At 34.6% G+C, this 18,501-nt stretch overlaps 1 protein-coding gene across 1 annotated transcript in view; it reads left to right on the plus strand.

The window, feature by feature from the left end:
- The window catches only part of LOC106878746 (serine/threonine-protein kinase 31), a 49,287-nt gene that overhangs the window by 22,880 nt on the left and 7,906 nt on the right, over positions 1-18,501 (plus strand). The window contains exons 13-23 of the mRNA XM_014928062.2: positions 1,116-1,238; positions 2,573-2,677; positions 4,519-4,608; positions 5,165-5,275; positions 6,716-6,964; positions 9,507-9,605; positions 10,385-10,465; positions 11,019-11,132; positions 12,431-12,550; positions 13,604-13,684; positions 16,084-16,233. Of these exons, the coding sequence (XP_014783548.1) occupies positions 1,116-1,238; positions 2,573-2,677; positions 4,519-4,608; positions 5,165-5,275; positions 6,716-6,964; positions 9,507-9,605; positions 10,385-10,465; positions 11,019-11,132; positions 12,431-12,550; positions 13,604-13,684; positions 16,084-16,233 (1,323 nt within the window). The remainder of the gene's footprint in view (positions 1-1,115; positions 1,239-2,572; positions 2,678-4,518; positions 4,609-5,164; positions 5,276-6,715; positions 6,965-9,506; positions 9,606-10,384; positions 10,466-11,018; positions 11,133-12,430; positions 12,551-13,603; positions 13,685-16,083; positions 16,234-18,501) is intronic.

An 18,501-nucleotide genomic window follows, 5' to 3' on the forward strand; every position in this document is an offset into this window, starting at 1 on the left:
GTTTTTTTTCTCTTCTTCACATGCCCATCCCATATTTTGTTTGTTTCAGTTTTGAAGTCATTATATCATGACAGCTTTTTAACAAACACACAGTCAAAGGCTTTGTTGATGTCAAGATGGTATTCTTTTTTATCAAAGTTCTGGAGGACAATAGGTCACTGGTGTGTGATATAAAACAAAACAAATCTTCTGTAGACTCTGTATTGATAATCATCATGATTGGAAATAAACTAAAGGTGATGAAGAAAATGGTTGTTTATGAGTGTTTCCATCATGTTTGAAATGTTAGAAAATGGTAGTTTGAAGGGTGAGTGAGGTTGTTGTTCTTGGGAATGGCACAAACCATATTGCATGTTTCCATAGATCCTTGCTTAGAGAGAGAATGATTGCAGAGTTTTGCGTAGTTTGGAACAAGATTCTGAAAGGGTTATTTAAGGTTAATGGAAGAGACAGTCAGAACCAGTTACATTATTTGGATGGAATATTTTGAGAAGTTTCCAAACTCAACAGTTGTATGTATGAAGTAGTGGGACAGGTGGCTAAAGATAATTTGGGAGGAATTTTGATGTGTGTGTAAGGAGTTGGAAGCAAAATGCATAGAGCTATTTTTGTTGAGGAGGGGCAACAAACTAAAAAGCCTGACTAATTTGTGACAGAGTAAACTTACTGGTTGTGTGCTGCATAAACACTTGTTTGTTTGTTTTTTATATCATCTTTTGGTTGTTGTATTGGTGGATAAGCCCCTCAGTTGGTGATAATGGATGATTTACTGTTGTACAACTGTAGTGTAGTTACATGTGAACTACTTAGTTGTAGAGTATGTGGTGTTTTCTGTGAGAGATGGGGAGAGAGAGAGAGAGAGAGAGACGTGCATACATAGGGTAATTGCATTGGCCATCTTAACTGTCTTAGTCCTCTAGTTATTAATACTAATTTGTTGCTTCTCTTGTCTTATTTTCCAATTTTTTCTTTATGTTGTATTTTATCAGTTTCATTGATAATTTGCTTCTTATTGTCTGATTTAAGTGTTTAAATCTAACCTAATATTTTGTATTTTGAATCATTTGACGTCTTGTACTGTAAGTTTCACATATTTGTCTAAAATTATTCTGCAGGCTGACCTCAGTGAATTGATTGAGGCAAGAGACAGCACTCGTGTGAAGTTATGTGAAAGTCTTAGTATGTGTTTAGCTGATCTTTCAAACATTCCTTTAGAAGAGAAACTAAAGCAAATGCAGGTAGGTATTAGCCAGAAATATTGCTCTAATAAATCCTTAACTTGAAATCTTTGGGTCATCCAAAGTGACACTGCTTTTAGAATTTTTACTAGCTAATGAATGATGTGATTCAGGGATAGCTTACCAAGTTAAATCTTAATTAATCAAGATATTGCAGTGAAGCAGTTGTGATAATAATCAGTTGAATGAACTGAGAAATTTTCTATTTCTATAAAATATAATTTATGAAAAAAAAAAGCTTCTCAAATTTGTTTCATTTCAAGTAACTAAAATTAGACTTTCTTCATCATCATCATCATCCATGATTGCATGGATCAGACAGAATTTGTTGAGGCAGTTTTTCTACAGCCTGATGTCCTTCCTTCTGCCAACCTTCACTTGTTTCCAAGCAAGGTAATATTTCTCCATGACCAGACATATTTTTTCACAAAAGATTGAAAATGGACACCACTTGCATCACAGTGACACCCGTTTACAACTATTGCATGTTGTTATGGCTAGGAAACAGCAACACATGTGCCTGCGCGTGCATGCACACACACATTTATACAATGGGTTTCTTTCATCATCTTTTCATTGACTAAATATACTCACAAAGCTTTGATTAGCCTGAGGTTATAGTAGAAGGCATGTGTCCGAAGTTTCATGCAGTGGGATTGAACCTAGAACAGTATAGCTGAGGAGCAAATTTCTTACCACACAGCCACACTTGTAAGAGTGTAATTGATTTTGTAATTTTGTATTAAATTGCTCTTTATTGTTTTTTTATATCAGAAGTCAACTTAACTCTTTGAATATGAATAATATCCTCTACTGAAAAGTTTTATTAAATATTTCTCTTTTTAATTAATTTATTTATTTGGAAGAAAGTCGCCTATTTTACTTAGGGGCTCTTTTAATAATCCACACATTAAACTAATTCAGTTACTTTTTCCTTCTGCCAATAAATATAGTTTTGGATGAATTCTAAATATGAATGTGTTTTATATAAACTTAAACACTCAACATTGGTGCCTTTTAGCAAAGTGTGTTTTAGTGTGGCATTAGGTTGTGAGTGAAATTTGGTAAATGGAAACCCATTGTGTGTGTGTTTTTGTCACTGCATATCCTTGCATTGATACCACTTAGGCAATGGTGACAGTCATTAAGTCCCATGGCTCACTAGTTTTATAGTGTGAAAAAGTACCTGACTTGAAAATAAATAAGGATTGGTTTCAGGAAAGGCATCCAGCCATAGACTGCCTCAAGAAGATAAATGTTTAAAAAGATGATAGCGATAAATAATAGGCATTTGTCAATATTTAAAACTGAAACAAAAATATTGTTTTGTACAGGATGTTGTGAATAATTTAGGAATGGAATACAAGAACTTCCTTCATTTTGCTGTTCATTCTGTTCCACCATTGGCTGACTTGTTACCAGCATACACCGACTGGAAGGTTAGTTTTCATTTCTCTCACCTACTTCATGTGCTCTTTCATACCAAACTATTGTTTTCTATTTGCACTGTATGTATATATATATATATGATTAATCGTTGACCAAACACCATTCAATTTTTTTCTCCGTGTTTTTCTCCTTGTTTTCTCCGTATTCTTTCTGTTGAAGAGCATAGCTCGAAACATTAAAGACTTTCTGTATTCTCGAGCGTCAAACTAATACATCCTTTTGTTGTTTACACCACCTGTCCTCGTCTGTTGTTGTTTTTTTCCGTACATTCTCCTATATATATATATATATATATATATATATTGGACTTCCTTACCAAATGTACTCTTTATTTTAAGACAATAAAGTGTTTTCTAAAAGAAATTTGATGCTATTTCTAGCATATTGCATTCACTGTTTCATAAACAGTTTGGTACCTTATCCTTATGTTGGCATTTTTTTTTTTAATCACAAAATAAAAGAGGGAACCAACCTAATTAAACTGTACAGTTGTAATTTTCTTTCAGACAATTAACCTCATATTTACTGATGACAAATACTATAATATTTACACCTACAATATGTTGCATTTGGTCTGGTTGCTGTTAATCACCAGATATCTCATTTCTGGATGTGTACATAGACATGTTTGTTACAATTTTTTTTTAGTTTACTAATAAAGGTTTCCTAACTGAAACCTAGTCTGATGCTATCCTACACATCCTGAAATTTAACCCTTTAGCATTCAGATTACTTTATCAAATGTTATGCTTATTTATTCACATTGTTTTGATTTAAGCATGCATTATCTTGTAGCTTCAAGATTTCAATGATGTAATTGCTTATTTTTAGAACGTCATTGTAAAGTAGATATGAGAGACCAGATCTAGCTGGTTTGTACTTTAAATAGGTAGAATATTCAGGCTGGATATGGTTGGTTTAAATGCTAAAGGGTTAACACATGATAGTGATCAGATATTGAACTGAGGAAAACTTGGTTAAATGTAAATTTTGAGAAATCTGTCATTATTGAAGACAGGGTTAATTAGTCTAAAAAAATTATAATTAGCAATTACTTGTTTCAGATATTTAATTAGAATTTTTTTCATTTATTTTATCACTGTGGCTTTGAACTGGTTGATCACCCTCCCTATTCTCTTGATTTGACCTCATCTGATTATCATCTGTTCCCCAATGTGAAAAAAACCACTTGGGTGGGAACCAGTTTCGCAGTGATGATATCATATCTGCTGTTCTTGATGTTTTTTTGACCAAAAGGATGAAAGCTTCTTAACCAATAGGATCCAGGCACTGCAACACCATTGGTAAAAGTGTGTGAACTGCAATGGGTCTATGTTGAAAAATAAACTTTTTGTCATATTCCATGAGAGTATCTTGGTCAGCCTGTGAACTTTTCATCCAACCTTCATATTAGTAGGTTTCTCAATAAATGTTCAGTGGTATGCCTCACAATAATTAGCTTGTTTAATATAATTAATAAAGATAATTGAATATTGACTTTCATTGTTAGGTTTTGACATTTTAATTTTTACATTTCACCTGTGGTCATAAATGTTGGGTAATGAAGAAAGGTGTACAATTGGGAATATAAGTGGCCACAATGGATTTCCTCTGAAAGATCTTTGGAGTATTGTTACTTGACAGGGTGCACAACTTAGTGATCAGGGAGTCTCTCCAGATGGAGCTGTTGAAAAGTCTTTTTTTTTAAATTTATTATTGATATTCTGTTTTATCTTAAAACATTCTCTCTCTGCCACTCTCCCCACTCTCTTTCCTTTTCTCTATTCTCCTCTCTCATTTATTTTGTTTTTATTGTTTTCTCTGCATTTAGAAAAAGAAAGAAGTTGAATTTGAAAAAGTTCGTTCAGAAACAGATTCTTGTCGAAAGAAACTCAGTAATACTCTGTCTTTGATTGAAGCGGTGAGTTTCAAATTACTGACATTTTCTCTTTAATTCTTCTGCAAAAGATATTTTTTTATTATCTGGTTTTTTTTTTTGGATTTGTCAGAAAAATAAGATTGGTACCCTTTTGCAGGGGCTTCATGACTGACAGGTAGAAGGGAGGAAATTATCCTCCAGCCTGTGACCTGACCTTGAACGATTGCAATAGCATGGACTTTATTAAAGGTATCCATCGACCAGGTGGTGGTGTTAAGGTGATGGATTAAGACTATCACCCAAAAACAGGAATGATCCTTTCAACAAACTTCAACACAGTTTATGTTTACCAAATTTTACTTGCAAGGCTTTGCTCTACTGAAGGTTATGGTAAAGCACACTTACCCAAAGTGGTTCACAATGTGATCGAACACAGTACCACTTAGTTGTGAACCACACTTCTTAACACAACCACCGGCCAATATAATCTACGACTGTATATACCAGTATTACAGATCTCATATTTTACTGAAATAGTTTTGATTTTATTTTTTGCTATTCTTTGTTTAATCACATTTATTATATTACTTTATTGTAGCACCTTAAACTGAACAGCACCCCAACCATTATTGAAGAGGTCCCTAATATTGGTTTTTGGTTGCGGCAATTTACGCAAGCCTTACAGCATGAAGTTGCTATCACAGATTTGGTATGTGCTATCCATCTTCTTTTTTTCTCTCTCTCTCTCTCTTTCTCTCTACAATGTGATGTCTATAATTTCATTGCTCCATTTGCTAAAGTTATATGTTACTCTTCATTAAATAATATTATATATATTATCAATCTCTTGAATTAAAATATATTAAGAGATTTAATGAAATTAACTTCAGGTAATAATTTTTTCTTGTTGACTCCTCATGAAAATTAAAATATTCAACTACACCCTAAGCTCTTTCTTTAAAACTGAGACATAGTTGGTTCACTTTATATCAGTATTTTACCTGTACTTGTTTTTATCATGTTAGAAAGTTGAAAGGTATAGTCAAATGCAGTAGGATTTGTACCTAAAGAAAATCAGAAATTATATCAATTTTGATAATACAATTAGAATTAGGTCAGAGCTGTTGAAGGAGTTTGCGGTGAAAGTTGGTGTGCATCAGAGATCTGTGTTGTCACCGTTGTTGTTTGCAATATTGGTTGATGTGGTGACGGAGAGTGCAAGTGTGGGATTGATAATGGAGGGATTGAGGGAGAAGTTTTGGAAATGGAAGGAGGCGTTTGAAGGTATACCTTGGGAAGACAAAGGTGATGGTGAGCAGGGTGGAAAGAGAAGTGTCAGTGAGTAAGGTGGATGTATGTGGGAGGAGGGTAATGGCAAATGCAGTGTTGTGTACGAGATGTGAGAAATGGATTCATGGTAGATGTACAAAAATGAAGAAGGTGACCCCAAAACTGGTAAGAGAGTTTATTTGTGGAAGATGTGAGAAAGGAGCTGGAGGGCTGGCGTTACCAGTGGAAACATTATCTGACGAGGTGGAAACGGTGAGAGGGTTTTGTTATTTGGGAGATAGGGTGAATGTGTGAAGCAGCTATAACAGCAAGAGTGAGATTTAGTTGGGTGAAGTTCAGGGAATGTAGAGCGTTGTTATATAGGAAAAGGTTCTCAATGAAGATGAAAGGAGCTGTGTGAGAGCTGCAATGCTGTATGGGAGTGAGGGGGAGAGAGATGGTAATTTTGAGAAGGATTGAGAGAGCAAAGGTGAGAGAAATGTGTGGTGTGAAGCTATTCGATAAGAGGAGGATTGAGGATGCTGGGGTTGGAGGAATCGGTGGTATGGGCATGTGTTAAGGAGGGATGAGGAGCATGTTCTGAGGAGGGTGCTTGAGTTTGAGGTAAATGGACTGTGAAAGCGAGGTAGACTGAGGAAAACGTGGAGGAGGAGATTGGAAGGTTTTGCTTGAGAAGGGAGGATATCCAAAACCAGGTGAGATGGTTTGGGGGCAGTTGCTATGGCATTGAAGTAGATCCGGCCACCCCCCGTTAACGGGGACAAAACCCAGATTTAAAATACTGGATGATGTTTGTTTTCTCTAATAATAATTATAATAATAATAATATTTTTGACATATATTCTATTTGTGTATTTAGGAACACAGTCGAAATGCTACATTTATAACATCCATTCTACATGCTGTGAAGCGTGAGCTTGATGAAGAACAAAAAACATTTTCTGGTTTACATCGTTATATCACTGAGTTCTTGAAACTAAAAGAAGATTTATCTCCTTGGCTACAACAAAAACCTTCTCTTACTGAGCTCCAAGAATCGAAGAAAAATGTACGACTGTTGAAATCCCAGCTACGACATAGACTTGCTGATCTTCAAGATGTAGAAGAAGTAAGTAATTTGATACAGATCTTCATTCTGTTTTAGAATAAATTATAAAGTTTCATTATAGATACGGTTGTCTCAGGCCCAAATCTTCATCATTATTTTAATGTCTACTTCCATGCTGGTAATATGTCTGCAGTACAGCATTTCTCCATGTCTCTTGATTCTAAAATAATGTCAAATCCATTTCACTTGAGCTAAATCTTGTTCAATCTAAGTTTAAAAACGTTCTCTGCATCTTCATTCCACAGAAGTGCATGATTCTTGCACCGAGGACAATTTGACAAAGGTATTTCATTTGTGGCACTGTGCACAGTGACCCATGGTGTTGGTAGAGCTATATCCCCATTTGTTGAATGTCATTCAGATTCCACCAACTCGATTTCTCAGTCAGTTAAAGAATTCCCACTTTAGCCAACTTACATCCACACTATTACCAGGTACATATTCAATTGTCACTATTTCCGTTGTTGAAGAAGGCAGGCTGTTATTTCTATCATCCCACAGAGGTATTCATATTTCTTTTGTAATGGGCAGCTTTATTTGAGAATGGCATTTATCTACACTTTACCTTGACTTCAGGCAACTCTGAACTGGTGCTTGGTTAAACATAGGATGTTGTTCATTTATTTACTGCTGTTGAGGATATACTTGCCGAAATGTAAAGGCTGTCAGTTTGGGATCAGTCAACATTACAGGCTAGATCTATCTTCTTAACATGGTTGATTTTGCCTCTGCTGAACAGATATGCACTCATTTTTAAAATAACTGAGAGATAAAGCAACTGAATGCAAACATACCTTCTAAATAATATAGCATCTCCACATTATCATGATTCTGTGTTACATTTGAAGCAAATAAAATGTGTAAGTTGGATCTAACTTATACATTTTATTTGTTTTTATCTCTACCACAACTTTCCACCATAAAAATCCCTCATCTCTACACATGATCATACTTATAGTCATCTCTTCTCTGTACATCTCTCTCTATTCAGATGTTCTTATATCACCTCTTCTCTATACATCTACCAATACTGTCCAGTTGCCACAACTTTTCTTAACATTACATCATATATTATCAACACTATTTGACATCAATGGAGAAGCTGAGATTACAATATTTGGACTATAGGCACCTAACTGTCATTAAGCCATCTACTTAGCTATAAATATGTGTCTAGAAAAGACAGTAGGCTTCCACACCACTGGCAGATCATATCCACTCCTCCTCATTAAAAAGTTTAGATCATATACCTTATTAAAGTCGAGATCATATGCTCCAGTAGAGTCTAGATCATATCACTCATGTAAAAGTTTAGATCATATACCCTATTAAAAAATCTATATCACATCCAGATAATGATAGTGCTGATATCTTTTCTAAATTTATCATCATTTAATGTCTGTCTTCCATGCTGGTGTGGGTAGGACAGTTTGACAAGAGCTGGTAAGCCAGAGATCTGCACCAAGCTCCCTATTTTTGCTTCAGCCATGATTTATCTTGGACAATACCACCTAAAATGTTACTTTTTCTTTTACTTAGTTGGATGTTATTTTATAGATTTGGCTGTTCTTTCTAGCATGCCAAGTGACCATATAGAGTTTACCTTATTGGTTCAACTTCATTGTTGTTGTTGATGTTACTATTATCAGCACCTATCAAGTGGGAAGTGGAAGGGAAGCACAGTTCTTGAACTCTCAGATATTTTTACCATTGGATATCTTTCCTAATGACTCAACTGTGGAAGGTTTTGTTCCATGAGGAGGGTTTAATGTTGCAACAACTCCAAGATATTGATGTAGAGAGTACAACACCCACAAGATCTTGGGCAAGTATCTTTATCATATCCTTAGTTGACCCATGTGAAGGCATGTGTTAGGGTATTTGGCTCACGATCATAAGGTCGTGAGTTCAATTCCTGGTAAGGCTTTGTGCCCTTAAGCAAGACACTTATTTCATGTTGCTCTAGTCCACTCAGCTGGCAAAAATTAGTAGCTGTATTTCAAAAAGGCCAACCTCGTCACAGTCTGTGTCATGCTGAATCTCTCTGAGAACAATATTAAGGGTACAGGTGTCTGTAGAGTGCTCAGTCTCTTGCATGTTAATTTCCATTGATCGGATCAACTGGAGCCTTTGTTGTTGTGACGAACAAAGTGCCAAGTTGACCCATACCTCCTTAGGAAAATCAGGTACATGGAAACTATGGGAAACAGATGGGTTATACCTGTGATTTAAAAAGGTTGTCACATATTCTGTGACACTGATTTTGTATGGGAATTATACTAAGGGTGCACTTCTCTGTGGAATACTCAGTCACTTCCATATTGATTTAATAAAACAACTGATTGTGCATAATCAAAACCAATGGCAGACTCATTATGTGGTCACTCAGTCTATTTAAATTTTCTTAGATTTTATTGTTGATTTATCAATGTTGAAATATGACTATTGGTATTTCCACATTATAGTTGAAAAATGCTTTTCAAAGTGAGTGGAACTTGCCAAAATTTCCTAACCTTTTAAATTTTGCTTCTTTTACTACCAGAATGAAGGTTATAATGAACATCATCATGAATTAAAAACTAAACTTGAAGAAGTCAGAGCAAATTTACATAAATGTATGGCTGAAGAAGATCAACACATGGTAAGGTTTACAAAAACTTCAGTTCTGTTTTATATTTTCCTTCTCTCCAGTATAATGTGTTTTTGATGTTATCATAAAAAGCTTTTTATAAATATTAATAAGCTCTGTGCTTTAGTCTGAAGGTGGAGAATTTATACATGATTTTCACAAGTTTCACTCCAAGATTGGTGAGTCAATACAGTTGATGGTTAGTGTAAACATCTATAGGAAGTGGGCAGTGCCCATGACTTTCACAGGCTCCACTCTGAAACTGGTGAAATCAGTATTGGCTATGTGCAGCCTGAAAATCTTTAAATTGATGTATGCTGGAAGAAAATGAGCATGGGAAAAGAAATTCCAGAGGGATGATATTCTGGGAAGGAAGGATTGGGTAAAGTAATTAGTACAGATATTAGGAGGGATAACACAATGAATAGTGAGGGAGATGGGTTTGTCAAGGCTGCGTGATTAGAGGTGGTATGTAACTAGCTTATTCAGAGGAACAGAGACCATTGTAGTAGTAGTAGAATAATGTGTTGTGTTCCAAAGGTTGTAGTGAGTTGGTGAATGAGTCTTTGACAATCAATCATGTGGTGCACTGATGAGTAATTCTTCGTCAGTCAGTTAGATAGCTTTTGGATATGGCTAGACTGTTTGTGTATGTGTACTAGCAGCTCTGTCCTAGATATGGAAACTGTACAACTTTGTGGGTCTTATATGAATCTTGTAAAGTGTCACCAACTGATCAGTATAGAAGTACTTTCAGACCTCCAATTAATATTATTTTCATTGTTTTGTAGCAACGGATTGCTGATCTCGCTGAACGACATTTTCCAGAATTATTGCTACAGAATACAGACCTTGGTATAACCAGTTACTTGGTAAATATTCAGTACAGTTCATTTACAATGTTTCATCAGTTTTTCTCCTTCATCTATATAATTCTCTCTTCAAGACCTCCTGGTCTGTTTTTTAGTAAAAGTAATGCTGTTTGTTGTTGTTTTTCTCATTTGAAGTTATTTACTTAAATTTTAAATTTGTTAAAATCTGACTTAAAATTCAGTCATCTACCTTCTTTAGATCAACAAACTTTGTCATTGAAATAGAATTTTGATATCTCTAAGATACCTTTGGTACGTTTTTAACCTTTAGTATTGAAATTACTCTGTTAAATGTAGTGCTTATTATTCACATTGTTTTGAATTAATTATGCATTATCTTGTAGCTTTGCAATTTTGATGATGTGATTGTTTATTTTTAGAATGACATTGTAGGGTAGGTGTGAGAGGTCAAATCTGGCTGGTTTGAACATAAGATGGGAAGAATATTTGGGCTTGATATGGCCAGTTTAATTACTAAAGTATTAAGTCTTACTCCTGCTGTAAATTCCAGGAAATCATCCATATTTGTTTATTTTTAAATTCATTTCTACAGAACTATAATGGAATGGTGAAAGCTGGCAGAGAACCAGATCATTATTGTTTAGAAAAGCAGATTGCTTCAGGAGTCTACCAGACATGGTTCAATTCTGAAGAAGTTTTAATACAAGTAAGAATTCATCCCTTGCCATGGTCTTTCATCTTTTTACATTCTTTGAGTTTTATTTTATCTTTTTGAATCCTTATGGTATGTTATACTTTAGTGTCCACCACCACCATCACCACTACCGCCAAGTGAATGCAAGCTGATTTGGTCACAGCTGGAGGTATCTGAATTTATAATATATTTATGTATTATGTATCAGAACAAAGTAGTGAGGCACTGACCTAGATATCAACTATCTACTAAGTCTTTTGCTGGTGCTATAAATTGTTTAATTCTGACTGATTGTAAGATATCCTTCAATGATGATGATTTGCTTTGACCAATGAAGAGATGAGAGGATACACAGAACATGAAGTGTGTCAAAATAGTTGTGTAGTAGGTCAGGGAATTGAGTCAGTATGTGATTGTTCTTGAAAAAAAAATATATACATCAAGGTAATCAAATAAGTCAAGATTTTTCTGCTGGTATTTTTGATTTAGGTTTCATTGATTTTTTTTTTTTTTTACAGATTCTTTAAACAGTTTCATTATTATGAATTAACTGCGTCTATATTTAAATGTAAAATAATATAAGACAATATAAGTTGCAGTTTGAGATGTAAAAAGAGGGACAGTCTCACTGACTCATACCACGTATCTAAAACTTGTTGGGTGACCATTTGACTCCTTAAGTATTTGTAGTGTAATGGATAATATTATCATCCATCACTCAAAGATAACTGGTTAAAATGCAATAAGTGTTCCTGTTTCTGTCTAATTGTTAGTCATCGTTTAACATAAGTTTTCCCTGCTGGCATGCTTGGGTGGTCGAACAGGATCTGTTAAACTGCAAGACTGCATCAGACTCCAATGTCAGCTTTGGTATGGTTTCTACAGCTGAATGCCCTGCCTAAAGCCAACCACTTTACATTGTTTACCAAGTGATTTTCCAATGCCACTGGCTCTAGTGAGGTTGTCAAGTAACTTGCAAGAAGGGAAAAGAGCACAAAAATGCCCCCCCCCCTTGACTTGCGGGGGGGGGGGGCATTTGAGTTGGGGAGGTGATATACTAGGCATTGAGAGGTTAAAGTGTGATAGAAAGACAAACACAGGTTTCTTGTTATAGAGACGATACATGACTACCTCATTATATAGGGTGGGTAGAAGTAGCTGGGGGAAAATATGTGTTTTGCAATACAATTATAATTTATGTAATTGACAGCAATTTCACTGCATAAAGTTTTATTATTGTTTGTTGCTTGTTAATGTAACACTCACCAGAAATGCTTCTCTTATATAATTCCCTTTCTTAACTTTTTCAGGAACATCTAATTAGTGACAATGCTCCTGTAAGCCGAGAGGAATTTCTGCAGAATGCTAAAACTTATTATGGCATTCAGTCCCCTCATCTTGTTCCTCTACAAGCAGTGTTCTTTTCAAAGGTAAGTCATTGTTTAGTCTGGGTTGATCATCCTTCGGCAAACCTATGATTAAAGGCATTCCAGCCATAACTACCCCATCTTTTATTCAGTCTGTCCTTTTTTTGAGACACTATGGTGTGGTGTAAGTGAGAGTTGACTGCTATTTCTGTCAGGTTGAGCGATCAAATAGTTCTTCATTAGGTCAGAAGTCTGTTTTTCATTGAAGAAGAAATATCTTGGAATTATTTTTTCATGACTAAGCTTTACTTTTGTCATTAGATGCTTTATTTATACAAATGAAATAAACAGGATAGTCTACTTCTATCATTAGTACTGATACAAGCATCCTCTACATAATGGAAGTGTGGCATTTCTGAAAACTTTTGCTGTTAATGTGGAATTTCCTTACAAAATGTATTTGTCCTTTGACTTCGTTATTACATAAAAGTCAATGAGCAAATATGTTTTGCATTATGAGCTTTTATGTTAACAGGAAGATTTTGGGAGAACACAATATTTCACAATGTGAGGGATGCCCATTTTAATTTAACCCTTTTAATACCAACTTACCTGAGACTGCACTTAGTTCTATGATACATATTTCCTGTATAAAGTGATCTAAATTAAGACTTGCCTCTAAAATTTCATAATTTATGTTTCAAACAGCATTTTAATCATAATAATGTTCTTTTATCAAATTCTTCATTATTTTGTAAATCAGTTGAAACAAAGGCAGTATATTTTGACAGAAATATGGTCACAAAAGGGTTAATGTGTTTTATTTGTTAGTGGGTTCTAGAAACCCCTAAAAGGTAACCACTTTTTGTGGTTACTAAAGGTAAAGAATCCTAATGTCAATTTAAAGAAAAATCATCTTTGGCTGAAGATGGATTTCTTAAATAAAGATTAATAAATTTCATGAAAGACTTCTTTTAAACAGACATTTTAATAAAATAGATCATTTACTTTACATTTACCAACTGTTCCAGGGTGTCTGTCTATAAACATAAAGCTATGTTGTTTCAATGGAAACCTGAAATATTGAAGATTCTCAATAACTTTTATTATTTTCAGAATCAAAGACAGATATTTGTACAGTTGCCTTTAATAGGACAACCTTTCGCAGATTACATTGGAGAGAGCTTTTCAGAAAAAGTATGATTATTATTATTTGTGTGTTGTATTTCGTCCTTTTATGTTATCTTCAATGTCTTTTGCCTGTGTGACCAATAACAGAAATCATTATTATTATTATAAGGCAGCAAGCTGGCAGAATTGTTAGAGCATTGAAAAAACATGACTTGCTGTATTTGTTTTTGCATTTTGAGTTCAAATCCCACCAAGGTTAGCTTTACCTTTCATCTTTTCAGACTCAATAACATAAAATACTGGTCAAGTACTGGAGTTGATGTCGTCAACTAACCCTCTCTTACAACTTTCAGACCTTGTGCCTATATTAGAAATGGATATACATGTCTCTAATTTTTATCTTAATTCTGGTGGAGAAAAAAAATGCGTATTATACATGGAGTTCTATGATGTTTAATTGTACTTACTGATGACCAACTATTTAGAAAGAAAAAAAATGATGGTGAGCTGACAATCATTAGTATACCAGACAAAATGTTCAAATTCCACCAAAGTCAACTTTACCTTTCATTCTTTCATGTTGTATCAGTTGAGCACTGAGATTGATGTACTTTATTATACTGCTCCCCACAAAATTTCAGGCTCTGTACATATGGTAGAATGAATTGTTATTATTTAGCATCATCTTATCCATCTGTCCTTACATTCTAAGTTCAAATTCACCGAGGTTGACTTTGCCTTTTATCCTTTTGGGGTCGATAAATTAAATACCAGTTGAACACAGGGGTTGATGTAATTGACAAGTTTCCTCCCCACAAATTTCAGGTCTTGTGATTTTGGGAGAAAGGATTATTATTAAGACAGTAAGCTAGCAGAATTGTCAGAATATTGGAAGAACAGGCCTTGCTGTATTTATTCTGCTCTTTACAATTTGGAGTTCAAACCACCACCCAAAGTCAACTTTACATTTCATCTTTTCAGGGTCAATAAAATAAAGCATTTGTCAACTATTGGGGATGAATGGTATCAACAAACCACTTCCCTTCAAAATTGCTGGCAGTACTGGAGATTGATGTAATCAACTAAAATTGCTGGCATTGTGCCAATTTTTAAAACGTTGTTTCAAACATTTTGAAACCTGTTAGAATTGAATTTTTTCTTTCATTTTAAATTACCTTAAGCAATTTTAGTAATATTTTATCCTTAGATTTCAAATTTAGCATCTTGCTTAAAGAACCCATCAAATTCTAGATATAATGACTTTGTTCAGTATATTTAATATGTAGCCTTTGTATTACCTTAGCCTTTCAATTAAATACTACATTAATAATGAAATATTGATTTGTCATTGCCATAATCTGTCTTGAATCCAAGGAAATAGTTGATTGTATGATTTTGTCTGTGAAGGAACATAGCTCATGACTTTTTTTATAGGGTCTCTGAGATTGATTTGTGGTTGGAGAATAAGAAACTATATCTCGTGTGTTGTCCTGAGACTGGAGATCTGCTTTGCTTACTTGTAACTGATTGGACTTACCTAAAGGCACCAAAGATGGTACTGTTAACCCTTTAGCATTCAAACTGGCCACATGCAGCCAAAATATTTAACCTGTTTTATGTTGAAACTGACCAGATCTGGCCTCTCACTTCAACCCTACAATGTCGTTCTAAAACTAAACAATCTCATCATTGAAATCTCTACAAGATACTGTATAATTAATTCAAAACAATATAAATAAGCAGATATTTACATTTGACAATAATCTGAATACTAAAGGGTTAAGCTGGGTAATGAATTATTTTTACCATTAGAGAACAGATATAGTTTACCTGAAGTGCTTCCATACAGTTAGCCTGTTCAGTTTCATGTTTATGACTTTGTTTGACTTCAGATTATTGTAGATAACATACCCCCAAGGTGTTATAAAGTAGAATCAAATCTGAAATCACCTGATTTTTAACAACAAAATCAAGTTTGGGCTCATGTAAGAATTCTACAAAATAAGCTTAAATATTAAATGAATTCTTATTTAAATGTTGTCCATTTTCTGACTCATTTAAAGTACAGAATTCATGCAGTGATTACTGAAACTCCTTTCCTATCTATTACAAATTGACATCATTTTCTTATTTGATGACTGACTAACACAAACATTTCTACCTTTCAGATTATAACTAATTAACTCTTAACCTTTAATTAACTGAGATCTATTGGCCAACTATTTCTGTGCTAGAAATAAAACAAGGCTGATTTCTTCAGGAATATTTTCTTTTTCTATTAAGATATGCATATTTTCAAAAAACACTTTTTTATGTACCTTGTAAAAATCGCTCTTCTTTTTAATGTAAATAGTTAAAGATATAGTCCTTCCTTCTTCAGTTACTAGACTAGTCTGCTACTTATTTGACTAACTGTGATTATTGGTTGATAAAATGTGCTTTCACTAAACTCTTATTTCTATCAGGAGCGCCAGTCTATGATAAGGGGCCTTTGTGAGGGATTACATAAACTTCATAGTAGTGGCATAATACATGGTGAGATCAACCCTTCCACAGTATTACTGAAACCAGATCGGACATTGGTTATAACAATGCCAGATTTCTCAACACCTTTGGTAACTCTTTTAACATCATTTTTAATCTTACCACCATTTGCTGTATTAGGTTGTTCTGAAAATAATGGCTACTCTAAGTGTTGTTTTGAAATGGAAATTTATCAGTGTATTTTAATTATATTTTAGGTGCATTTTGACATACTTAATAATTGATGTATTCTCTTTAATAATTTTCTACTTATTTCAGATACAAAACATTCTTGAAGCATAGGCGCCCTTAAATATGAACATTTCAAAAAGGACCTTCTCTTACTTTTCTTGCATGAGTTCAAGCTTTGGTACAATGCCTCCCAAACTACTGCCTCTATCAACAGTACGAAGGTGGTTTCAGAAATTCCGTAGTGGTGATGAGAGCCTTGAAGATGAAGAAGGTAGAGGACGGTCCTGCAGTCTTGACAATGAACAACTGAAAGCAATTGTTGAACAAAACCCACGTCAAAGTGTCAGAGAAATATCCCAGGCACTTGGTGTCGGTATTGTGACGGTCTCATGCAATCTGCGGAAGATTGGTAAGGTGAAAAAGCTCGATAAATGGGTACAGCATGAGCTCAAGGAAAATCAAAAAGTCGGTGTTTTGAAGTGTGCTCAATGCTTTTTCTGTGAAACACCAATGATCTTTTTCTGACCGAATAGTCACTTGTGATGAAAAGTGGATCCTTTATGATAACCATAAACGATCAGGTCAATGCCTTGATCGTGATGAGTCCCCCAAACATTTCCAAAAGCCAAAGTTGCTTCAGCAAAAGATTATGGTGACTGTCTGGTGGTCTGCAATTAGTGTTGTCCATTACAGCTTTCTGGAAGCCAATCAGAGCATTACAGGAGAGTTTTGCTGCAATTAACGTGGTGAAATGCATGCTCACTTGCAAAAAACGAGGCCTGCATTGGTGAGGTGTGGCCCAATTCTGCTCCACGATAATGAAAATCCACATGTTGCAAGAATGATGTTGCAGTAACTCACAGACTTGGGATACGAGACTTTACCACATCCTCCATTTTATCCTGATCTTTCACCCACTGACTACCATTTTTTAACACGTTTTTAAGTGATGAAACTTTCAGGTCCAAACTAGAGCTGGAATCAGTTTTCAAAGATTTCTTGGCATCAAAGCCAATAGGTTTTTATCAACGAGGCATAAATAATCTCGTTGATCGATGGCAGAGATGTTCACGGCTCATACTTTGACTAATCAAAACATTTCTATTGTTAATTTTTCCAGAATAAAATTGTTTCTGAAATCGGCCATTATTTTCAGAATAATCTAATAATAATAATAATAATAATATATATATATATATATATATATATATATATATACGACTGAAGCTTTGTGATTGAATTTGGTAGGCGGAAGTTACTGCCGTGTGTGTATATGTCTGTGTATGTGCTTGTGCCTCTCTCCCAGAGAGTGAGAGAGGGATATATATATATATATATATATATATATCAATGTTGTATATTTGTGTTGATATATTTGATATATATCAATGTTATATATTTGTATTGATATATTTGATATATATCAATGTTATATATTTGATATATATCAATGTTGTATATTTGTATTGATATATTTGATATATATTAATGTTGTATATTTGTATTAATATATTTAATGTTCTTGCTCTATGATTGTGAGGCTTGGATGTTGTCTGGGGCTCCTTAGGAGCTGCCTGAACGCTTCAAACCGTCCAACCCATGCCTGCATGGAAAACGGACATTAAACGATGATGATAATGATATTCTATAATAAATAAATTACTTACATGTCTGTATTAATATAAACAACTTTTTAAATCAATACAGATATTAAGCTAGCTCATCAAGTGAGAGAAAAAAATCTGTGTTACGTAATAATCTCTCAACATAACATGTTTGAGACAAGTTACTTGAAGGATTTAACGAAATAGGAGATATAGCATCATACAACGTGGAAGACAATTGGAGATTTCTGCGGGACACCCTGTTGAAAGCCACCGACCAGATTTGTGGGTGGTGTAAGGTCCCCTCCCGACCCAGAGTAACGTGGTGGTGGAACAAGGAGGTAGACAGGGCTATTAGACAAAAGAAACAGGCTTGGAAGGACTGGAAGAACGGTGGTAGCAGGGAATTGTACCAATGTGCCAGAAGGGAGGCTAGGCGACAGGTTTATTTAGCCAGAGGGGAAGCAGATAAGAAAAGATTTGCCAATGTTCTGCGCCGTGAGGACCAAAGACTCGAGGTATTTCGTGTTGCAAGACAGTGTAGGAGAGAGAATAGTGATGTTG

The sequence above is a fragment of the Octopus bimaculoides genome, chromosome 5 (genome assembly GCF_001194135.2).
Source record: "Octopus bimaculoides isolate UCB-OBI-ISO-001 chromosome 5, ASM119413v2, whole genome shotgun sequence".
NCBI classification, from domain to species: domain Eukaryota; kingdom Metazoa; phylum Mollusca; class Cephalopoda; order Octopoda; family Octopodidae; genus Octopus; species Octopus bimaculoides.